This window comes from Branchiostoma lanceolatum, chromosome 4 (genome assembly GCF_035083965.1).
Source record: "Branchiostoma lanceolatum isolate klBraLanc5 chromosome 4, klBraLanc5.hap2, whole genome shotgun sequence".
NCBI lineage: Eukaryota > Metazoa > Chordata > Leptocardii > Amphioxiformes > Branchiostomatidae > Branchiostoma > Branchiostoma lanceolatum.
Genome location: NC_089725.1, coordinates 26,129,208 through 26,154,048, shown reverse-complemented (window position 1 = coordinate 26,154,048; position 24,841 = coordinate 26,129,208). Strand labels below are relative to the sequence as shown.

The following is a 24,841-nucleotide window of genomic DNA, read 5'->3' as shown; positions in this document are numbered from 1 at the left end:
ATCCTTCTATGGTGGGAAATTAGTCTTTTTCTACCTACCCCAGAAGTGCCCCAATCCATGTAATTTGCAAAGAACTTAAACTTTACATAGAAATGTGTGCTGAATGTGACTTTGTACTTTAAGGAATAGAGTGTCTTGTCCTTCCATCTTTATCCTTCTACTTTCTTTCTTCATCCTGGCTACCCCACTACTGCACAGTGGACCAGGCCAATAGCCTGACAAGTAAGTATGGTCCCAACTTGTAACCATGGTCATGACCAGGTGATATCTGAACACAACATGTAGTATAATTCTAACATTTATACCTGAGACATAACGTCTTAACATTATATGAAGGATTTAATCTCTGAAGTCATGATGGTTGGGGCTGCACTGTCTTTTGGAAGGGACGTAAAATGGGGATCCTCCGTTCGAGGAGGTGCCTCAAGCACGTTAAAGGGGAAGGGCTAGCTGTAAAAATATACCCTACTACTGAAAGAGCAAGGTAACTTGCTTCCCTATGTGCCACTAGGCACTATGAGGGTCTGAACGAACGAACAAACAAGTATTATGCAGATATAGAAAAATGGTCAACAAAATCATCATCATCATGAATTCCCCGCCCCTTCTCAGGTTTGTGTCCATGTCGGCCCAGCGGTTTGAGGAGGTTCTGTTCCTGCATGAGAGGGTGAAGCAGATCCTGGAGAGGATTGATGCAGAGAACAAGAAGGCCATGCAGCTGAAGACACAGCTGGAGCATGAGCGGGTGGTGCTCATGGAGAGGAAACAGGTGAGGACATGGAAGTAACCACTACATTACAGGGAAGTAACCACTACAGTACATGGAAGTAACAACTTCATTACATGGACTAATAGCAAAATACAGCATGGATTACCAAACTTTTATGAAGTTTAACTCGTTCAACAATTTTGTCGGCAATTGTAAATCTTTTTGACTAGGTTTACCTTGTTGAGTTTTTTTCTTGCACTTGATAGTGCCACAGCATTATACGATGTCATGTAAATGTCTCTTTCAGCAATCCTCTACTGCTGTACACGTAAATCTTAAGATGTTCTCAGTGGTTTTAGTTGCATTGATGTTTTTTTGGAATGACTCCTCCATTGGGTGATTATGATACTGAAAATATGCATTTACTATAAAATTGTATTGTTACTGTACCACATAACTGTTTGAACTGCAAACTTAAAACCCTGCGAAAATCCCCTTTCCCCAAAGTTAAGTCCATTCAAAAAGAACTGAATTTACAGTAACCTATATCAGTGTAAGATGCTAAAAGGTTGCACAACAATGCCCCACACTTCAGGGTACCATCCAGCTGCTGGCACAGATAGGACAAGACACTGCCATCACAGAGCAGCAGGTTCGCATTGTCAGGAGACAACTACAGAAGATATACCACCTTAAGAAGGTAAGGTTTGGTAATGTTGAGTTGTATGACCTTGCAGTTAGAAAAGACTTAGAAGAAAAAGGCTCTTTGTATTTACCATTTTAAAGTTACAATGAAATATACTCAACCTGTAAGAAAACTCCTATAAGAAGGTATAATTAGCTACATGTCCTATGATTTTGAATGCCTATTTTGAATACGTATTTAAACTCCCCCCTTTTGTTTACTCCAGTCCCTGCCAGACTACCAGGTGGCCCATGAGAGAGCTGTGTACAAGGCCATTGCCATTGTGGCAGACACTAAGAAGGTGGTGGAGGCCATGAACATGGATGACCTGGTGGCTCTGCGCTCCCTCCACCAGCCTGACCCTGTCCTGGAGGACCTCATGGCAGCCATCATCATGTTATGTACGTATCACCTTCCATTTACATCTATCCACTGGGTTACATATATGCACAGTCTAGATATGCAGGAGTACATTTTACTGGGGCACGTTTCTTTTTAAACACATTTTTTCTGGGTGGAGGATATATCCGACCTGGTGGAATTACATTTGTATGATCATAGTAGATGTTACTCTCCTACAGCCTAATATAGAGTGTCTTAAACATAATAGTAGCATTGTCTTAATAAATGCTATTTTACTACAGTTTTGTTAATAACTTGAGATCTAATGATAATCTTGTTTTCTTCAGTGAAATCACCCAACTCTGACTTGACCTGGAACAAGGGGGCCAAAAGACAGATGGCCAATCTCGAAAGGTGACTAAAAACTAGAGAAATTTTCATTCAATGATGAAAAATATGACAGACTGAATCCAACACACATTGATCAAATTTGGCTACTATACTTTCAAAGTCTGTACTGAAACTTTTTGTTTTTAACATAGGTCAGAATTTAGTTGATCAAAAGTATAAGGTGATAGATTTTGTTATCATCAATTCAAATTTTTAGATATTGCTACTCACTCAATCACTGTGTATTAATTTGATGATTTGATTCTACCACAGTCTTTTCTCAGCCATATTCTATTTCAGCTGTTATTAGTAAAACTTTACAAGACCAGTTAAACTTTTGCATCTCAACAATATGAGAAGTTTTATCCATATAAGAGTCTAAACTTCCAGTCATTGATGTGAATTATGACCCCCCCCCCAGATTCCGAGAGGAACTGCTGGGATTTGATGAGAACCAGCTCCCAGAGGAGACCATCGATGTTGTTGAGCAGTACCTGAAGAAGCCAGGCTTCACTCCCGAAACCATGCAGGCTAAGGCAGACAACAACGTGGCCGTGGCTACCCTGTGCAAATGGGTCAAGGGTGTTGTCAGGTGAGCACCACTTGTACACATTTTGTCAGCTAAAAGCTGCAACTAAGACAGAACTGAGTCAGCGTACAGAGTGTGTCTTTTGTGGCAGAGACTCATTCTTGTATTGGACTGTTTAGCCATAGCCGTAACCAATGCTGTAGGGTTAATCATTTTAACATAGTCAGTATTGAGCGTCGGAGGCCACATATAAGCTATAAGCTAAGGTGACCAGCATATGAAAAAGTAATGGCTTCAGCATATATCTGAGATATGACTACAGAGTTGTTTTATACAATAGTACACAGTCATACAGATAATGTTTGGAACATCTGAACAGTGGTCTTACTCTGGGTTGAATTTTGGTTTAACGTGATACATGCATCTTTGTAGAAATGTTTGGTACACTGTAAGTAATCGTATAAGATACCAGTATTGGATATTATCTTTATCTGACTTATCTGGCATTGTAATTTTACCTTGGATCCAGGTACAACCGGCTGATGATCTCCAAAGTGAAACCCCTGCACAACAAGGTGGAGCAGACTGCCGCTGCTGTGGAGATGGCTGAGCACAGGATGTCCACTCTGGAGACCAAGAGAAAGGTCAGAGGGCGCAGTGTTGCTGTTCATCAGCTTCTCTTCTTATCCAACATTCTTCCACGTACAGCAATTGATTGGAATAGTCCACACACACATATAGTCACGTCACCAGTGGACACCTTCAAGTTAGTCTTACTTATAATACTTACATGGGCCCTTTGCCCCTGTCGAAGCATAGGCAACCGATGTTGTTCCTCTATCCAACATCATGGGAAAGTTGTGATGAAAGTTTGCCATTATTTTTATCATCATGGGATCTCCTTAAACATAACACCCTAAAAGATAAAATGATGATACCCAACATTGCCATTGATGAAAACAACACAATTTGACCATTTCATTTATTCAATATTTCCAGAATTATTCTGTGTCAGAGAAAAAGTCAATATCTAACCTACCAAGACATGAACCATTTGTTCATAACAATCTTACAATGTCATTGAAGTTTGTGTCTGTATGTCCAGAGTGTTTGTCTTGAGAGTCTGACTCCTTGTACAAATTTCAGGCCCTAGAAACCAGGTTGCAGGACCTTGCTAAGGGTTTTGAGGAGGCCACAATAGACAAGAAGGAGCAGGGGGCCAAGACAGAGCTGATGGACAGGAATCTGGCCACAGCAGCCAGGTTCAGGAAGGTAAGAGCTGTTTAAATATGTGCACTATATATCATCAAACAGTGATCAAAGGAGGTTACAGGCAAAAGGGACATACACAACCCTGCAGAAGAGATTGTGAACTTGCTTTTGAATTACCACATGTCATTTTGATATTCATATACATATTGTATATGAAAGAAGCACAATGACATTGTGTATTTTAGACTTCAATACAATGAGGAGCCTTGTCCATTGGGGTATCTTAGAAAAAACATTGTCATTTCCTTCATTCTAGATCCTTGCCAAGGAGCACGAGCACTTTGTACAGATCTTTAACTCCCTGGCCAGGCGGGAGGTGGGTATCGCAGGGGGTGTTGCCATGGCGGCAGCGTTCGCCATCTACCTGGGTCCGTACGACCACGGGTTCCGCCGGATGATGGTGACCCTGCACTGGCCCCACTGTCTGCAGGAGAGAGGTGTCCCACTCGTCATCGACTCCCTGGACCCCATGAAGGGTAGGTTGAAATAAGTTACAATCCTTCCCACACCTTTCACTGTATAGGGGCAGTGCCCAATTTCATTTCTATAGCCACACAGGCCACTTCAGTAGGGGGCTAGTCCACTTGTAGTGGAATGTCTTCCTTCCTTACCCTTTCTCACATGTGCTGAATGCTAAAATGTACTATTTAAAAAAAAAAAGTCTTTGGTATATGGTGTGACCTGGCTGACAAGGCAAACACTCTATCTCCAAGCCATTGCAATTAGTTATGAAGGGTAGGTAGTGCAAGAAAAATAAAATCAAACACGAAGTTTCTTCATGTCTGAGTTTCATGCAATGCAAATCTTTTTGACACATGACACATGATTAGTAGAGTTACCTTGCATGATGTCTGATAACAAATTTATCATTCTTCATTTTGTTTCCCCCAGGCCATGTTATTGACTGGGCTATTGACACAGGCAGTCCTATGATCAGGGACTATTCCGAGAACGGCTTCACCATGGGAGAGTCATCCAAAGCAGAGAGTGAACTCTTCGTAAGTGTCCCTGTTCAGATGTACTTCACTTATTCTGGGGTTTGATTTTTTCAATCAATCAATCAGCAAGCAAAAATGGTGGGAATTTTTTAAAAAACGTTTTCCTAGATCATCTCATGTGTGTTGATACTTATGTTTATAGTGATCACTCTTATAGATTCAACCATAGCAGGCAAAGGTTTTCTACATTGTGCCTAGTATATTCAGCAATCTCGTATACATTCTGATTGCATATCAGAATGTAGTATCATTAGCAGTATACTGTTTGTGATTCTTTAGAGGGGGCAAATTTATCATGATAATGACAAAGTTTGATTACTTTGCTACAGACTACAGCACCACAGGAGTTGAGCACAGCTAAAAGTCCTGAGAGGGAGCAGCGTGCCGAGGGAGACGGGGCAGAGGAGAAGGTGCACTTTGAGGAGACGGGTGAGTTCCCTTGGAATTTTATTCTTACCTAACACTGGAGAGGTTAGCATGGTCATGACTTTGTTGTGCTCCCATTCTATTCTTAATACAAACTGATACAGTCAAAACTGCCTCCCCAAAAACACTCAGGGGGCCAATAAAAGCTGATCCATGTAAACATGTGCTCACTATAGACAGGATTCTTAATGCTTGTGTCAATGGGAAAAATAATCTGAGGGACCATAAAAAAGTGGTCATATTGGCTCGGTGGTCATCTTGTAGAGGTGGTCACTTGACAATGTACAGGTTTGACTGTAACGACATTGATATTTAGATGTAGGCTCATTATACACTGACTATAAACATGGTATGTTTTACCTCAGTCCATACTTCAAATTGTTGTAGCATCCATTTTGTATCTAATGTTGTTTTCCCGTCCAGCTGGCCCTGACAATGACAAGAGTGGTACAGAGGACGAGACTGAGGTCCCTGCTACGGAGGCTGGTACTGAGCATGCTCAGACTGAGACTGGAGCAGAGGGTCAGCAGGAGGCAGACATGCAGTATGAGAGTGAGCCAGCAGAGGGCAACGGTAGGTGGTGTTTCTTGTTTTCATAGAAGTCTAGTATAGACCTTTGACTCAATGAGTTTTCATGGTTGATTAAAGGCACAGCAGCAACTTGTCATAATTTGATATAGTTTGCATGTTGTGAAAAATGCATGTACGTCTAACAATTAGCAATTAAAATGGACGGTTTATGAATAATTGATGATTTTGATTTTAAAAAGTTCTGGTGTTATGTCTCATTGATAGCATGGGAGAGACCTATTTCACAGAATGAAAGCCTTTCATGATGGTGAATGCCAAAATGGCTGATAGATTTTCAGGAGATTGAGTTGCTTCTATGATTGCCATTGTTCTGTTATTCAAGTAGGCGCCGTGCCATTATGTATATAGACTTTTTCAATGTAGCATACATGGGCAGTTTGACCCACATGACATCACTGGTGTTAGGACATGTTCATGGTGTAATGTTTGTGTGCTGCAGGTGGTGAGAATGAGAGTGAGGTGAGCAGCCATGCCAGTGCAGAAGGCTTTGTTGGCTACACAGTGGAGAACATGCCGGTGATCAGCAAGCCGGAGTACAACAAGTACATGGGAGCCCTGGTCAAGCTGTTGGTGGGAGGCAAGCAGTTACAGGTTAGGCTCTGTGGCCTTGTGGTTCCCATTGAGACATGACAACGAAGCTTACACTTTTTTGTTTTCGTTTTTTAATTGAACTTTTCAAATGAAAATAACAAATAGATGTGTACAGTCCTTACACTTGTTGCCATTGTGGGATGTGTGACCTAGAATGTTTCAGGCAGAGTTGTAAGAATAAGGAGGAACATCTTGGCTTTTACTATGCTTTTATCAACCTAAACTTTGTGGCACTTTGAGGGCAATCTGTAAATTGATCATTTTTAGACTGAGTTAATCTCTTATGGCTGAAGAGTTTCCTGCATTGTTAGCAAGAAATATCCCAAATTGGGTGTCTCAAACAGAGTCTGTGACTGTCTGTCTAAAGTATGGTGAGCAATAGGAGAGCAAATTGCAGCTACCAACTGAAGGTTCAAATTAATAGGTGCACATATCCCTGCTATATGTATATAACTTCCAAGCTGATGTGCTGATGTTTGCTACCCTGTCTTGATACCAACAGGAGTGGAACACCCAGGGCTTCAGTCCCCACCAGATTGAGAACATGGCAGTCCTGGTGTCATCCTGGAACCGCCCGCCCTTCCTGATCGACCCCCACGGGGACGCCGTCAGGTGGCTGAAGAAGGTCATGAAGAAGCAGGGCAGGGAGCTGGTCTCTGTGGACATGCAGAGGAGGTAAGGCACAATGGAAATGTTATTTTATTGCAAGTTAAAGGTTGATATTGAGCAGTTTGAAACTCATCATCATGTTGCAACATATTTGGTGAAAAAACGCCCCCAAAATTGGTGATAAATGTCACTAAAAGTAAAACATAATACAAAAGTTAGTTAATAAGCAACTGGATACGTTTTGTTGACAGTTATCCAGTTGCTTGTGTAACTTTTATATTGACATCTTATTACCTGGGTGCCTAACCTTCATCGACGTATAAACGATTTATAGATAATCAAATGCGCAGAGAAAGGCTGGAGGTGTTTATAAGCGAAAAGAACTAAGTCTTTTAATTGTTGTATCGTCTTGGTACTTCAGGAAAGGAATTACACAATGTCATACACTTAAGTTCTTACGCTAAATCTTTGTCCCCTCCCCAGAATGGACCCTGCTGTGCTGGTGCAGATCGAGCGAGCCCTGGTGACGGGCCTGTCCCTGCTGCTACAGAACTGTACAGAACACGTGGAGAGCATGCTAACACCTCTCATCTACCTGCAGAACCACATGGATGTGGAGGAACCTGAGGGTAAGGACTCTTTGATATCGTAAATTTTCAAATGTTCACAGCGGTTTTATGTGTTCTTGGTAAATCGTTGTGTCTCAACCGTCATCCTTCTGACGCCCAATCGACTATATTCACAGCGGTTTTATGTTTGCAGTTCTTACCTTATTACTGTAAAATAATCCCACAGTGAACATTACAGATTTTCTGTCAGGAATAGACTCCTTATTGCTTATCACACCTCCTTATCCTCCCTGCAGAGCCCTACATTATCCAGTACTGTGGGCGGAGGTTACAGAGCCCACCATCCTTCAACCTGTACCTGTCCTCCTTGGTCACAAGGCCTCAGCTGGATGCTGAGATAGCCTCCACCACAGCCCTCATCAGCTACACAACATCATCAGAAACTCTGCAGGTGAGGGTTAACTTCAGTGGACAGTTGTAACTGTCAGTTAGAATCCCACAGCTTTTGGTGTATAGGAGCAGTTTCTATAGCCCTTTGTCCACTACATTAGGGGGCTAGTCCACTGGAAGTGGAACATTTTCAACTCCCATACTCTTTCTCATAAGTGCTGAGTGGTAAGCAGGGACTTCTAATTGAAGGATCAAGGGAAGGTGTTCTTGTCCTTGGTGCTGATTTAGAAATTGCTTGACCATGTAAAGTTGAGTTTTGCAGTTATGGAGGATGGTATGATTATCAAAATGCTGGATTGTGAATAAGGCACAAAAGTCATATTTTCTACTGATACTACAAACCATGATAGGATGTATGTAACTACATGTATTTGTAACTTTGACATGTTACTGACCGACAAATCCATGGTTTCAGGAGGACCTGCTATCCCGTACCTTTGCCCGTGTCCGTCGAGACTTGTACCAGGAGCAGAAGCTGGCCCTCCTGGCCATCCGGGAGTACCGGGTGGCCCTGAAGAGCCTGGCCAAGCGTCTGGCCCAGAGGCTGCTGGAGGGAGAGTCCGACGACATCTGGGACAGCACAGAGTTTGTGACCAAAGTGGTGCAGCAGAAGCAACAGGTAGTGTTTCATCCTACCCCGATGGTGGAACATTACCTGAAGCCTCCGCTCATTACAGTAGTCCAACCGTAGAGCTGCCTACAATGTAGTTTAAGCATAGAGCTGTCTACAGTGTAGTCCAAGTGTAGAGCTGCCTACAGTGTAGTCCAAGTGTAGAGCTGCCTACAATGTAGTCCAAGCATAGAGCTGTCTAGCTGCCTACAGTTTAGTCCAGCTGTAGAGCTGCCTACAGTGTAGTCCAAGCGTAGAGCTACCTACACTGTAGTCCAAGTGTAGAGCTGCCTACAGTGTAATCCAAGTGTGGAGCTGCCTACAGTTTAGTCCAAGCATAGAGCTGTCTAGCTGCCTACAGTGTAGTCCAAGCGTAGAGCTACCTACAGGGGTTTCCTGCTATATCTTTCATGCTTTTATATGTAATAGAACAACTTTGCATTGTAGTTTACTTCTCTATTACATGTTGGCTGTTACATTTGCATAGTACATTAATTGTGTACCTATATGAAAAACAGCAATTCCTATACACTGTAAACCAATATAGTTCCAGCTATAAACTGTTATTTTGCTTCTTGTAAATGCTGATATGGTAGGATGTATATCTGCCTTCACCAAACTCTGTAGTACATAACTGGATGATGCTAGTAACTTTTTTGTTTCCAGGCAAAGTAGCAAGTGAAATTAATCCTGTTTAGATAGGCTTTACATTAGTGAGACATTTATTGTATTGTATGTCACTTAAATGCTTGCACTATTGCAAAATTTCCCAATTTACCTATTTGTGCTAAGCTTGATGTGTGAACACTTCTCAAATAATCCCCATCTCTTGTGCGTGTTTATTTTGGTTTTTCGTGAAAGCTGGTGAAGTAAATGATTGCCCTGCCAGTTCAGTACTTTTTTTACCTTCAATGGACAGTTAAGACCAATGTTTCCCTGGCTCTTGTTCAGGCTCAACTAGAACTCACACTCACCCGTCTGTCCCCCCTTGGTAGGTTTACCAGCGGCTGCAGCAGGCTGAGCAGGTGCTGGAGGACGTCCACGCCCTGCGGGAGGAGCTGGCTCCCGTGGCGGAGCGCGGCGCCCTGCTCTTCTCCCTCCTGCGCAGTCTGGAGATGGTGCAGAGGGAGTACAAGTTCTCCAAGACGTTCTTCCTCAACCTGTTTGACAAGGCTGTAGGGGAGGATGTAGGGGAGGAGGAGGAGGAGGAGACAGGCAGTGCCAGCAAAGTAAGGCATATATTATAACATATAGGCACAGCTGGGGTTGGTGTGGGATGGTTTTGATTTTTCTACATTTGAAAACACTGACTGTTGCTACTTGTATTAATGATTTATGTTTCATATTAGGCCTGAGAGTTTCTCTGACTTTATGCCTTGTGTATCTTTCTGTATGTCTGTATTCCCCCATCTTTACAGTTCAAAATGTATAACAATTGTTAGAAATGGAGGCTCCAAGGCAGATCTTGGAAATCCTCTCATACACTTTGAGGTCATATTGTAAAGCTACAATTTTAATACATTGTAAATTGTTCCCATATGTGGAATCTTGTGGGACAGCAAGTTCTTGATGTAGTAGCAAGAACTGACAGATGTGGGTTACAGGGTCACATATTTCCTCTGTCATCTTTCAGGACACTTCTCCCAGACAAGACAAGGACAGCAGGCATGGGAGGTCTGCCAGATCTATGAGAGGAGAGGAAGGTAACAAACATTCATAGCCACAGTACTATTGAATTTTTGGCGACGCCTCAGGGGCGGAGCCTATTGTATAGTACTGCTTTCGGTTTGCCAAATATTCTAGGATTTCCGCGAACGCATTCCCTAGGGAATTAGTTTTTGGCAACGCCTTGCAGGTATGGCCTTTTCTATAGCAAGGACGAATGCCACTGCGTACGGCATAGAAAATGCGCTAGTTATAGTATACACTTTTACAGCTGTTTATCGATGTTTGAAATAAACTTTCTGGATGTTGCAATATATACCTATACATCACAGCTGTTCCTCAATGTCTTAAACGTTTTTGGTTTTTGTTATCATGAATGACATGCTTAGACTGGCTCTTCTTTTATTGTCATGAGAAAGTTTGATTTTGAAAGGTAAATAAGTCACAGCTTTAAAGAAGATGTCCGGATTTTTGCAAAAAGCAGCAACAACAATATGTCACTGCTTTTGATTGATTTTTCTTAGAAGCTTTGCTTCATTCAATAGAAAAATTAAATGCTTGACATGTTACCAACGCATAATTCGAGTTATTTTAGCTGCATCTTTGAAGCTTCGAAAGACTAACATAGTAAGGATAAAGAAAGGACACAGAGACAAGGCTTTCCGTACACTTGGCACAGGAGACTTTAAAGACGGACTGACTATGACTACGTGATACTGGCTATGCTGACATCAGTTTCCGTATCTTCTTGCAAGTTGGTGAGAGCGTGCAATCGTATCACAGCTTTCATGCACACTGATTATTACAATATTCGTTTGGGGTTTTCAATTGAATTTTTGTACATCCACCCCTAGCCTGTGTTTACAGAAGCTCTCCCTGGGGGAGGTTAATGACCCCCTCTTGGGAGCGGTATCGTCGGGCCGGCCGCTAGGAGCGCGAAGTAGTCAGGCTACATCCACCCCAGGTTTGTTTAGAACCGTCATCGGCCAGGTTAATAGCCTTGTGTACGATTTTGATATGCATATACAATAGATTACTACTATATACACACAATATAAATAATGAAATAGACAATATATTAGTATATCCGTGGAATAAACATGTTCAAGTCAGTCCGTAATATTTATTTCTAACTGGCGTCAGGTTTTGTCTCGCTGTAGCAACGGTTGTAGCAACGCAATCTATTGGCTTCACATCGTGGCTCCGCTACAGATCTGGTTCTTTCTCGTTCCCTTCTCTTTGTCGACGACGCTTGTTGTGTGGCTCCCCTCGCGATCGGTCCCGACGTTACGGACGCACGCACGGACGTCTGTTATGGATTCCCCTAGGGATGCAGCTCGTCTCACCGACATCCAGTAGAAGGTCTTGATCTGCCGACCTCCCCTACAGCGGTATCTCTGTGTAGAATGTGGCAGGAACATCTCGTCGTCATCGCTCTCGTCCCGTAAGCTAGGTCGGCCTGTGCAAGTATAAAGACGGAAACAGTCGGTGGAGCTGGCGACCACAGCGGTTTGATCTGATTTCTAGCTACCAAAATCAGTTAACAAACTGTTTAAAAGAAGCTATGGCAGCCATCCTTAGTATCCCTACAAATATTCCATTGTGTGAAACCGTCAAATTATGAAATCTTTAAAACTCTATCGGCTCTTATATGCTTATGAAATCACAATAATGGACTATTCCAAAATTACCCAAATAAATTTTCATCGTCGTTGTTCGGCTGCATGTGTTTTACGTGAACTAAGTCGCCATTTAGATGGTCGTCACAGCACTTATGTTGCAGAATCTTACATTCAGGAGCTGCTGTAGAAAAAAAACACAGCGAACAAAGATTAATATTGCAATACTTTGCAATTCTTTTGTCTTTATTGCCTATACATACCAAACAGAAAACACTGTAGAACACTGTGTAACCAACCAGTTCCTAGAAATTTTCTTCCATGACAACCATATTCAACATGTAAACATGTATGGATGTCTATCAGTTTTATCTAGATAAAATTTCTACGTTGCGTTGTTGAACTCTACACTTGAAAGCATCTCCAATACAAAGGCTAGACACGTCCTTTATATTGAACATGTTAAAATTAATTTGTCTGCTAGAAGTTTCTCGTTATACGTGATCTTATCCACTTACACAAATAAATAAACAATATTTCTGCAACTTCAAAAAATCAATGCACATCCACTATCCATGGGTTACTGAACTGTTGCCATATTAGGATATTTGTGTCGGCTGAGATATAAACAGGATATCTATGAATCTGTAAGTTTGCAAGAAATATCTCAATGTCGAAAAGATCAAGACAGTCATCACCTCTCTTTTAAATCGTATTAGAAGTTTGCACAAATTGTACGACAGGCGAAGAAACCATTTCTTGGCAGGTAAAATCTAACACGGTAAAATTCAAACGAATTATAATTAGGTATATGGTGGACAAAGGGTGCTACCAAATCAGTTTTCCACTACGCAGTGTGCAAGGCATTTAGAAGGCATGTCATTTGTAACCACTGTGTTCGAAAATAGAATTAATGTAGACTGTTATTACTCCACGAAATAACGGGGTGATCAAACACAGAAACGGAGTCTATGTGTGTACAGAAACATATGCGCCGTGCAAAAGGTTGAGACCTAAAATTGTACTGACCTTTTGACCGCTGTCTTCGCTGTCGGTCTGTCCAGCTCTTTGTCGAAAAGGTGTGGGCCGTTTACTGGCCTTTTCCTCGGCTTCATACGGCTGGTGGTCGATATTAAGTCCACGGATGCCGCAGGTGCCCGCCTTTTCTTCTCATCTTTGCTATCTTGAGAAGTGCCGAGCCACTAGGCCTTCCCCTTTTTGTTCTTGGTGGCCTGGTTTTCGGAAACAAACCCAGAGTGACGATGGATTTTGAACAATGGATCAAACTTCACAATGGCCACATGGCATCCTAAAAGCTTGATTAATTGGTCAACCGCCGTCGGCTCTGCCCTGTTGCGTGCTGCTGGTCAGCGGTTGGTTACGCCCTGCTGTGAGTTACGCCCCGCTGTCGGCAGTTGGTTGCGCCCTGCTGTGAGTTACGCCCCGCTGCCGGCGATTGGTTGCGCCCTGCTGTGAGTTACGCCCCGCTGTGGCCGATTGGTTGCGCCCTGCTGTGAGTTACGCCCCGCTGTGGCCGATTGGTTGCGCCCTGCTGTGGGCGGTCTAGAAAGTCCCGCCCTAATACTAGTATCCCACCTGGATGCCAGATGGTAATACACACAAAGACCGAGAGAGAAACACATGTTCCGCTTTCAAACCAAAGGTCTAACTGAGGGGATTTGTAATAAAAGAATCATTGCAATCCGCTGACATGTTGTCATGTCCTGGAGCTAGCTCAGTAGCTGGCCTGTTCAGGTCCTGAAAGAATTCTGGCATCCAGGCTATATAGGAATGTTTTCTTTTTGCATACCCCAACCGGTTTTTGTTGTGTTTCTAATGCCGTGTAGTAAGTGTATGTCTGTGTTCTTCCACATACTAGTTCATATTCTGGCAAACATAACTCATGACATGCAAGAAGCTACGGATAAAGCACGTTGAAATTATTAACCTTTCTCCACAATCTCTCTGTTGATGTTGGTAAGCTAAGATCATATAGACATCTCAAATCTGTGTGCGCCATGGAGTATTATCTACAAAGCAAAGACTTAGACATAAAATCATCTATATATAAACGCAGAGTAAGCGCATATACATTAGAAGTAGAAAGAGGTAGATACAGACGGTTACCTGTTAACGAGAGAATATGTGAACAATGCACAGGAAAAGCGGTGGAAGATGAAATGCACTTTATTTGCCATTTGTTATTTCTTCCGTGAACGTTTCTGCTTCTTTTATTGCGTTCTGTTGGTATGTGGTCTTACAAACAGGTAGCACACGGAGGATTTCAGGCCGCAACAGCCAAAAGATATTCTGGTGCGGAAACAGTAAAACTTCAGAAAAGTGTTATGGAATTCGTTCATAGCAGAGGCACAGAAAAGTTCTTTACTACAGAGCACTGTGCATGTTTTGATAGACAAGTTCTGTAACCAAGAACTTTTAAGAGGGCAATGTCATAATTGGTTTCCGTAATGAGAGTTGGACTTAAAAACGCACATGTAGTGAATAGATAGCAAATATAGAAAATATTTTATCCTCCTATGGAACTAAAGTTGAGTGCGCACATGTGCTTGTACGCGAAAGTTTGTACATATCCCTCCGCCGCTGGAGTCAGCTGTATTAAATGCAGTGCTATTAGTATACCATTGAATAAATGACAGAAAAATAAACGTCACCGAGAATGTTATGCTTTGGGTAGCCTTTATACGTATGTATGTATGTATGTATGTGTGTATGTATGTGTTTGTGAACAGCATACTTGGGACAAGTTCTGTTATTTGAGTGAACTGGAACATAGAGATTTCGGAACATAATAATTTCGGAACATAGGGCGGTCACCGATGTAAACATGCAGGTCTTGAAGACTAAGTCATCGATCTCAGTATGAGTGTATAACGCTACAGCACGATAGATTATGAAAAAGTTGTGTTACCAACCGATTAAAATTTGTCACAAACTGATGCCAAAGTTGAGCCTTTGCTTTTTTTATTACCTGTTTGGCAAGCGATTTAATTCTGTAAAAGGAAACAGTAATTTTTCAAGGAACTTACCACGAGGGGGCAGATCTATGAGATCGACGCCATCGGGCTCGAGTTGACTGCATCCCGCGGTGGCTTCTGTGTCGCTCCCGGTGGCATCAGGGTGGGCTGGCTACTTCATTTGAGCTTGGAGTATGCATGCTAAAATGTTCTGAGTGGACGAAACTTCAAGACCTGACCTATGTGAAAATGTAAGCGACTAAGCGTTTGGGACGCCGTTCCAAACGGACAAGGCGCGTTTTTGGCCGCCTCGTCCTCGTCGGACTAAGGCCAAGAGTATATACGTACACATATATATATATCTCCTTCGTCTTTTATCTCTTAGTCTACTGATATTTGAACGTTGGGGCACCACACAAGATCTGGCAACTAGTTTTCTTCACCCTTCTCGATTTTCTCCGATACCATCCTCCCATCTTTTCCGTTGTCTACTCTCCGTTCTTCCTCACTGGACGATTTCTTGCATTATAGCTCATGGCTACTCCCGATAACTCAGTGACACGTGGCCGTACCACTTCAGTTTCCTTTTCTTTATTGACATTCACTGTGTTAAGAAGGTCTCCGTACATTTGCAGTGCTACATGGTTGCGTACGAAGCAGGGACAGTATCAGGAAGATAATATGCATGTGTTTTACCTTTGCCAAAAAGATTATGTTTCTGATGGCGTTTGCAAGTCTGTGTGTACGTGTGTGTGTGTGCGTGTACATGTGTTGATGAACAGCATAACTCGAAAAGGCTGAGATGGATTGGATTGATAACTGGTACGGGGTGGGTCTTGATGAGACGTGCACATGATTATTATCTCCATGAAAAATGGAGATATATTATCTCCATAAAAAATGGAGATATATTATCTCCATAAAAAATGAGATATAGTTTTGTGTGTGTGTGTGTGTGTGTGTGTGTGTGTGTGTTTCCGGACTACTGTAGTCAGCATAACTCAAGAACCTCTTGATGGATTACAATGATATTTGGTATGTCGGCAGGTGTAGGGAAGCCGAAATTCAAGGTAGATTTTGGGCTCCCTGGTATGTGACCTTGGCACTGCAGCAGAACTTCCGTTTTTCTATCTTTTGACCTGGACATGCTATGGTCCTGATTATTTGGTGGCAGATAGCTTGTGAAGTAATGAAGAATTGGGGTAGGCGTTGGCCCCCTAGCAGCTTGCTCTAGAACTGCAGGGGCGTTATTGTGAAAATCTTCTAAGGAGAATAACTGAACAAAGGAACGACGGATTTCTATGATATTTAGTATGCAGGTAGCTTGATAACTAATGGGAAAAATCTATATTTGCAGTGTTTTCTCAAACACTCAAGACTCAAATACATGTAACGTATGTAGTTTATGGCAAGTGGAACATCAATAAATTATCGATTATGCAAATAAATTCCTAATTTGCATAATCAATGTAAAAACGCCATTAGCCATCTAAGTGGTAATTGATAGGACTGTCAATATTGCGACATGTGTAAGTTAGTTACAGGTGTTCATGACCAAACATGCATTATGTAAATGTGTAATTCATTTGCCTAAACAGAATAGTTCACGGAGATATGAAGCCTCCGGACTCCTGTTGCGATTTGTAACGGTACTACAGCGTAACGTCTACATGTAGTTTTGAAATCACGTGCTCTTGACATGCCATGGTCGTGATTTTTGAGTGCCATATAGCTCATAGCCGACTTTGAAAGAAAACAACTCTGCGTATCCATGCTTTCTGGTATGAAGATAGTTCAAATGATGTTTTAGTTCATTATGTTGTGATTATGCATTTCAGAATCTAATTTGCATGATTACTGAGAAACTTTACAAACCCGCTGCGTTCAATGATTGGACCATCCAAACATGTGATATGTTACTGAGAAAGATAGGGACATGTATAGATGCAAAATTATCACAATGGAGACTTAATTTGCATAATTAAGTTGAAAATACTATTGTTCCATATTTCTAATTAACGGAAACTTTATATTTGTGGCACTTGAATGTTTGGTGAAGGCTAACATAGTAAGATATAAATCATGCAAATGAGGACCTACTTTGCATAATCCTCACGTCGCCGGTGTGTTTTTTAAACACCACTCTTGTTCATTCTAGTGTTCTGGAACTCTATATCTTAATGCCGAATCTTATCAAAGAACCTCACCAGGGTAGCTGTCCACATGTCCATGTTGATCTTTAAAACGGAGTTTTAAATATCAAATATAAAAGTGTAGCTGTCTAGAGATCTTGTAAATTATAGTTGCTTGAAATGTGGCAGCACGTTGACCAATGCTGCCTATGTAATACCTGTGCAGGTGTATCTCTGGCTAGCAGTACCAAACAGCAGGAGAATGAAGAGGGCGAAACAGAAGCTTCCGCAGAAAGTCCCCGTTCCAAAAGCGAAGAGCTCGTTCTCCCCGACGCTCCAGACGTCCCGACGCAGGGCGTGTCGTTCGACAGCATGTCTGTCAATCAAACCAAGATGCTGGTGGACGGGCTGACCCAGATGGTGTATGACAGCGTGAGTCAGTCGCTGTACCCCGAACACCGCCTGCTGTTTGCCACCATGCTGTGTCTCCACATGCAGCTGGAAGGGGAGGAGTTCGCTGAGGAGGAGCTGAGTCTGCTGCTCCAAGGTAGGTGTAAAGCAGGGTTGGTAATAGACATTCACAGTGTGTAATAATTTAGTTAGGCCCAGTGCCTGTCTTAGGTGTGGAGCAGGATTGGTAAAAGATTTTACAGTACTTAGACCTATTGCCAATCTTAGGGATAGGCAATGGACTAGATCCCTCCATCTCATGCAATTCTAGGCCCTCTCTACCAGCTGTCCCCATGTGTAGTCGGTTGCCCTTGCATCAGCATCAAAGTCCCTACTCCACATTTACATTGCAGTACTTGATCTAACATTTCAAGAAAGATCTTACAGGGAAAATATGTTGTTTATGTAAGGCACTACTATGTCTATAATGTTAGAATCATTGTATCGACTTTTGTGTACCAATAGTTATAGAAGACCTTATGCAAGTCCCTGTACTTTTATTGTGTCAATAAAGTTCTTCTGTAAGGTTTTAGATTTGATTTTTTTCGCTTACACACAGTGACATATATTCCTTTGACATACACAGGAAACCCAGGCCTGGGTGGAGGCTTGCCCCTGTCCCTGGAGGACTTTGACTGCGAGGCGCCCATGCCTGAGTGGGTCCCACAGGACAAGTTTGAGGACCTGATGGCCATGTCTGTGCTGCCTGGCCCGTTGGACAGCCTCTGCAAGCACGTTGCGGAGGACGCAGATGACTGGGAGAGATGGTACCAGTCCCTGGCACCTGAGGAAGAGAGGCTGCCTTACAGACCACCAACAGAGCAGGAGGAACAAGGTGCTGCTGTAGTTTCTCTAGTCTCAAGAGTTGCTGTCGTGATTACTTTTATGTTTCTAGCTACTGACTCTCTAATAGTTATTAAGTCCAAAACTTTGAGAGTGCTACAGCTTAAGTAATCAAGACCTTTTGCTGTAATAGGTGCTACAAGTGAGTCAAACATTACAATAATAACGCTGAAAAAGAATGATGGATGTCACTCAAAATGTCTGGAAGTAATCTAAGTACTAGTATCTTATCCAGCTGTAGAAATCGCTTTGTTTACCTGGATGTCTAACCTTTATCAACATATATCAAATTATGGCAATAGTGCAAGTAACCCATGACAAATCTTTGACACCCCTACAGGCACTGGCAGCCCTGACATGGGACCCATGACAGATTTTCACCAGCTGCTCATCATGCGCTGCCTGCGACCAGACAGACTGCCTTTTGCCATGGCCAAGTACGTGCAGAAGCACATGCCTGGGGTGCTGGGCAACAAGACCACGCCCAGCCTGGAAGCGATTCTGGACACTGCTGGAGACTCACACATTGGTAAGTGTTAATCTTCCATATCAGATGTTCTTAGAAATGTTCTCCTCCTCTTCCTCTCCTCCTCCTGCTCCCCTCTCCTCTACTCCTCCTCCTCTCTTCTTTCTCTCCTCCTCCTCCTGCTCCTCCTCCTACACTCCTGCTCTTCTCTTCCCCATCACTTCCACTTTCTCCTACAATGCCACACACTGAGATATATTCATGTTGCATCTTTGTCGAGAATTGTATGTTAGGTTGCATTTCCATCTTGAAGTAAAGAAAATTGATGGGTCATCAGTGAACTTGTAGTTAATGACAAACAAAATCATTCCTCCCAGGTGTTTTGGTGTTGCTGTCCCCCAGCCTAAACAGCTCCAGTCAACCCAACATCGCAGCCATCGACATCAAGAAACATCCGGTGGAGGTGCTGAAGAGTCTGGCAAAGGTGGGAAACCTGTTATTACCTGATTTATTACTGAATGCAGTCATCTTCTACTTTATCTTCTAATAAATAGTTCAACTTAAACAATCAGATAATAATGATACAATATGCCCCAAATGATTTGCAAATAATCTGTACATCAAAACAATTAAATAATAATATCTACATGATTTAGCCGTTACATGTATTTCGAAAATGCATAACTACATGTATGAATAGAATGTCACAGTGCAATGATTTTCTAAATGTTTGAAACAAGTTTTAAACTAGTTATGTGGTTTGAAATATTTGTATGTATACTTGGTCCATGATGTTAACCCCTTGTAATGAAGATGCGATAGGGGTAGCCTCATACCTGCGAGGTCCTCACTGAATAAAAATTCTTTTCTCCAGGACATCCCTGTTGAGCATGTAGCTGTTGGGGATGGTTGTGAGTCCCGTGTGGACGTGGCTATCGACACCGCCCACAACAACGACGGCTGGGTCATCATCGAGGACATCCACCTGGCCTCTCCACAGTTCCTGCACGAGCTCAAGCTGCACCTGGCCAGGGTCAGCTATACTGCCACAGGTTCGTCAGGGCTTTTAAGGAATTCTTGTTTAAGTCAATGTATAATTCTTCCTGTTTGTCTCATAATCATAATTTGTGGATTTTGGTGAGTTCTCAATAATATGTGACTTATGTTACTTAGCATCTTTACCTCCACGAAATAGATATAATAATGATAATTGTAATCAGTTCAAATTTTTTTTGTCTTGATGTGCATCCAGTGTAATTGTTTTGTAATTCTTGTCTGAGCAGTATGACTGTCCTAGTCTGTATAGACTGACCTACAGTAGCATCCAGAGTTTAGTGAGTATTGCAGGTGGCAGCATGTAAGACAGAAGTGATGTAGTAGGATACTTGGAGAATTTGAAGTATGGTTTGGCTTGTTTGATACAGCTTCCCGTATATAACTTTATTATATATATAGCACTCTGAAGTAGCCATTGGCACCCAATTCCCAATTGGTTCCAGAGTTATGCAGCAGGGAGAAGATAAATACATAATTACTTTTCCTTGGTGTTCCCAGGTTTGAAGGACAGATCTGCCCAGGAGGGAGGTAAGTCGTCCTTCCAGGTGTGGCTGACGTCGGAGCCCAGCGCCACCCTCCCGGAGGACCTGCTGAACTCCCTCCACAAGGTGGCCTGGGACGTCATCGGCCCCCACCTGCTAGGGGGACAGGACGCAGAGGGACCCGCACTGCTGGCACACGGGTCTCCTCAGGGCATGCTCAAAAAAGGTAGGTGATACTATGCAGCAAATGAAATTGAGGGCTTAGTGAAGAGCTAAAACTTTGACCCAACCCCAGAAAATCAGCATACCAATTTTTCGACTGTCACAGTATTCTTCCTTGGAAACATATTGCCCTATCACCCAGATCACATGACCTTACGGACATGGGACATTCAGCAATCAGTCAAAAGTGCCCAAAAGGGCTTTTCTGGTATTATGTCATGGTCAACTTCTAGATCTCTTGTCAAGAACTGTTAGTTGCTTTCATTTGAAGAAAGCAACTAAGTGTCCCATCAAGCCTGAAATGGGAACAAAGTCTCCATTCAGTTTCCCTACATTAGCAAGGCATTGTTACTATCCTTTGATAGTCACATGTAATTTTTGACTCTGCTCAAGGATTAAAAAATACACTTATCAACAGCATTTTGATTTACAAGCAGGGTTTGTTTTTTAATGACTACGTTATTAGCATATTTAAGAGAACTACCAACTTTAAGTTCACTTTGACTTGTTTTTTGCTGCAGCCATCGGTGCTGCCCTGAGCAGCGTGCCGGCCCAGTCCTGGGACAAGCTGCGGGACAAGTCCAACAACATCCGCAACATGGTGTTCGGTCTGTGCGTGGTGCAAGGCGTGCTGCTGGCGCGTCAGCTGTACGGGACGCGCGGCCTGAGTCTGCAGTACCCTCTCAGCGGGGTCCAGCTGCAGCAGGGGATAGACATGCTGGTGGGGAAGGCTCTGAACGAGGGAGGGGAAGAACCAACGGTGGACGAGGCGTGTAAAGCTTTGGCTGAGGTGAGACATCTGTGATTGGACTGAGTACGAGTTTCATTAAGGGAAGGAAGCAGTAGTATTCAAAATTGATTGTTTATAACAAGATGTACAAACCTATGCATATCATTGATTATTTTTTGCTTCATCAAAATTAGTTATGCTATTAAGTACAATGTAGTATCCATTGAATATTATTCAGCATAAGGACATTAGTTCACCATAGATGACACTTTGTGCAAAGTTTTTATGGTTCAACAGTTTACTGTTATGTCTTACAAAGTGATAAAACTTATGGTGGCAATGCATTCTTTACATGCGGCTGATTGTACATAATTGCCAACCTTTCTATTTCGATTCATGTAACCAATCACCTCATAAATGTTACAACGTTTTGAAGGATTAAGAACACTTTCATCTCATCTTTGTGCCCAGATGGTGTATGGAAACATCATGGGAACCGACTGTGACCGTCAGTACACCACCGCTGTCCTGCACGAGATCCTGTACCTCATCACCAACCAGTCAGGCCGCCTTATGCTGGGGAACGTGCCCATCCCCACCCCCGCCGCCAACGTGGACCCCTCCGAGTACCCCCGCTGGTTCGAGTCGTGCTTCGAGTCGGACCACAGCGCGACGGAGGCTCTACTGCTGGATGAGAGTGTGGACAGGGACTGGAATGAAGCCAGGTGAGCTGTGTATGATAATGTACTGCAGTGGATGCTGCCATTTTGAAACAGACGATTCAATCTCTTGACTGAAATGTTTCCAATAAGCTTGACTAAATTGATGTTCTTTGTGCTTCTTTATACCTGTACTAAAGCTGAACTAGTGTCTTTAATGGATATCGATGTATCAATGTTCATGATAGGTATACAGAGTGCATTACTGACATTATTGTTGACTGTAATGATTTCATGGTATCACGGTATCACTGCAAAAACTAGCCATAAAAGTATTGTGGCTAATTCAAGATTTACAGTATAGCATTGTGAGCGACATGAAATTTGAATGTTGACCCAGAGATATCATTTCTGTACTGTAGCTCCTCTGTGTATGTGGCCCACCTCGACCAGCTGCTGACCCACACCCAGTGCGGCCCCTACCCCAGCAAGTCCATCGTGTCCAAAGAGGTGTCGCTGGACGTCCAGCGACTGAGGTTCGCCATTGACCTGTGTGTGGACAGCCTGCCCCCGCTGCTGGAGCTGGGCAGACTGCCCTCCCAGGTGGACTCCAGCTCCTTCTCCTTCCAGTACCACCGCCCCTCCATGGTCAGCGTGGCCACCGTGCCGCCAGAGGAGATGCCAGAGTCTCTGGGCTTCATCCTGCTGCAGGTTAGTCAGTGGCAAGAATCCTAAACACACTTATTGAGAAGATTCTATTTATCTATCTATTGAATAGTATCATTAGCTTGTACATATAATTATTTTTCCCTAAGTAGCCCAGTCAAGCATCGACTATAAAAGCACATTCGAAAAAACCATAGCAAAGATGCATTGCTTTATCAGTTATTGATAAAACATTAAGATTCGTCTCAGGCAATGCTCTTCAAGAATAAGGGAAGAAGAAAAAGAAACAGGGCAGATTGTACAGAATGTTGTATAGCTGCAGATACATTTCCCTTATCTCTGGCCTTCTTTATATGAGAACCAACCAACCCATTGTAGCCATCATGGTGTAAGCAGTTTTGCAGAGGAATAATTTAAGCACAATGATCATAGTGTGTTGAGAACTTTCCACATTTCTTGTCCAAACCTGCAGGAGTGCCACTGGTTGAACCTGCTGCTGTGCCACGTGCGCCAGTCGCTGCACAACCTGGACCAGTGCATGCTGGGAGGCACCAACGCTATCCCAGCATCCCTGACCCAGCTGGCGGAGGCCCTGCAGTCAGAGGAGGTTCCCGTGTCGTGGACGCATCCCCGCTGTCGGCCCTCCTCACACACCATCCTGTCCTGGCTAGCAGGTGAACCAGCTTTCACATGGCTGTAGACCTAGAGATTACTGTTACACTGGTAGAATAACTGATAAATGTGATCATCTCCTGTCAAACTATGTCCACAGCTTCATTATAGACATCAGAATTTCCAAACCAGTATTATAAGTTTTTACAGTAAAAGAACATTTCAAATCCTTGCTGAGCAGGAGAATATACTCAACAAGACTTTGCTTTGCTCTTCACATCCATATTGTCTCCCCATCTCTAGGTGGTCTTGCTTGGAAAGAAAATGCACTGATTTTTAAATTGCTGTGGTTCCCTTTCAAAAGTTACATACAGGGTATTACTCAGGTTAGCATGATGGCAAATAAGGACAGCAATTTACTTGCTGTTACAGTCAGTATATTTTCAGGTATATGGAAAGGGGTAGTTAGCCCTTTGGAAGATATATTACTTAACCCTGGCACTCTCTTCCTGTCCCAGACCTCCAGGAGAGGTACCAGCAGTTCCATGACTGGGTGAAGCGAGGGGTAGTGTCCAAGGAGCCGGACAGACCCACATCCCAGCCACAGCTGTCCCACGGCCACCTGACCTCGGTGTGGCTAGGGGGGCTGGTCAACCCGGCGGCTCTCTTCACAGCCCTGCGGCAGGAGAAGGCAGTGCAGCTGGAGCTCCCTGTCAGCAAGGTCAGTCTGATATCTGCACATTTTGAGCGGGAGTTTGCTTCAGTCCTGAAGTCTTGTATCAACTGCTGTCTCAACAGAAGAAATGAAAATGTTTATTTGCATCTAATGTCAATGTTATAGCATTCTGGATGTTTACAAAAAGAAATTTATAAGAATCCTGGTTCAAGTCGTCAGTGGATAGAGTTTCAGCACCAAGGACAAACCTCTTTCCTTTTTCATTAAATTCTAGTCTCCGTACTTGCAGCGAATTTGGCACCTTTTTGGTGGCAATGGTTTAGCCTGTCATTTTCACTTTAGATGTGGGAACTCTCTACTTTTAATGTCCATATAACGATTCTAGCACAAATCCTCTACTGACATGTTCAACAAGGTCCATTGATTTAAAGTGCATTGTGTAAACATTGCCTTTGTTTCCCCAGATCACCCTGAGCTGTGAGGTGGTGAGGGATGATGCAGCAGTGGAGGAGGAGGAGGGAGGTATGTACATCCACGGCCTGTACGTCCAGGGGGCGGCCTGGGACTGGCAGGCAGGCTGTCTCGCAGAGGCAGAGTAAGTACAGAACAATGCAAATGCTGTTGGAATGCAAATCTTGTATTGCTTTTAACAATGACTTCTTAAGAAAAAACAATGGCTGGGAGATTATTTTATTATACCGCCAATAATGCTGTCGGGATCCATGACACGGGTGGGCAGCAGTCGGCTAGTCTTCACACCTCTCTTCCAAGCGGCTCTGTCCAGGGGGTTCACGCTGGTTAGGCCGCACGCCTTAAT

At 43.0% G+C, this 24,841-nt stretch overlaps 1 protein-coding gene and 1 long non-coding RNA gene across 3 annotated transcripts in view; one reads left to right on the top strand and one right to left on the bottom strand.

The window, feature by feature from the left end:
- The window catches only part of LOC136433707 (uncharacterized), a 76,086-nt gene that overhangs the window by 48,441 nt on the left and 2,804 nt on the right, over nt 1-24,841 (top strand). The window contains exons 72-101 of the mRNA XM_066426151.1: nt 613-769; nt 1,305-1,409; nt 1,621-1,795; nt 2,084-2,150; nt 2,548-2,718; nt 3,185-3,299; nt 3,802-3,927; nt 4,184-4,403; nt 4,819-4,925; nt 5,255-5,354; nt 5,775-5,924; nt 6,382-6,533; nt 7,036-7,208; nt 7,626-7,771; nt 8,008-8,162; nt 8,577-8,780; nt 9,767-10,000; nt 10,405-10,474; nt 17,389-17,709; nt 18,199-18,447; nt 18,796-18,984; nt 19,299-19,405; nt 19,796-19,973; nt 20,476-20,685; nt 21,203-21,471; nt 21,883-22,136; nt 22,493-22,781; nt 23,209-23,410; nt 23,867-24,069; nt 24,489-24,619. Of these exons, the coding sequence (XP_066282248.1) occupies nt 613-769; nt 1,305-1,409; nt 1,621-1,795; nt 2,084-2,150; nt 2,548-2,718; nt 3,185-3,299; nt 3,802-3,927; nt 4,184-4,403; nt 4,819-4,925; nt 5,255-5,354; nt 5,775-5,924; nt 6,382-6,533; nt 7,036-7,208; nt 7,626-7,771; nt 8,008-8,162; nt 8,577-8,780; nt 9,767-10,000; nt 10,405-10,474; nt 17,389-17,709; nt 18,199-18,447; nt 18,796-18,984; nt 19,299-19,405; nt 19,796-19,973; nt 20,476-20,685; nt 21,203-21,471; nt 21,883-22,136; nt 22,493-22,781; nt 23,209-23,410; nt 23,867-24,069; nt 24,489-24,619 (5,229 nt within the window). The remainder of the gene's footprint in view (nt 1-612; nt 770-1,304; nt 1,410-1,620; nt 1,796-2,083; nt 2,151-2,547; nt 2,719-3,184; nt 3,300-3,801; nt 3,928-4,183; nt 4,404-4,818; nt 4,926-5,254; nt 5,355-5,774; nt 5,925-6,381; nt 6,534-7,035; nt 7,209-7,625; nt 7,772-8,007; nt 8,163-8,576; nt 8,781-9,766; nt 10,001-10,404; nt 10,475-17,388; nt 17,710-18,198; nt 18,448-18,795; nt 18,985-19,298; nt 19,406-19,795; nt 19,974-20,475; nt 20,686-21,202; nt 21,472-21,882; nt 22,137-22,492; nt 22,782-23,208; nt 23,411-23,866; nt 24,070-24,488; nt 24,620-24,841) is intronic.
- LOC136433708 (uncharacterized) lies at nt 11,591-14,843 on the bottom strand. Of its 2 annotated transcripts, none has more exons than XR_010755655.1 (3): nt 13,085-14,843; nt 12,128-12,239; nt 11,591-11,895 (listed from the first exon to the last, which is right to left on the bottom strand). It is a non-coding gene; the product is annotated as an uncharacterized lncRNA (long non-coding RNA). The 2 variants fall into 2 exon arrangements; XR_010755656.1 differs by having other exon boundaries at nt 12,128-12,236.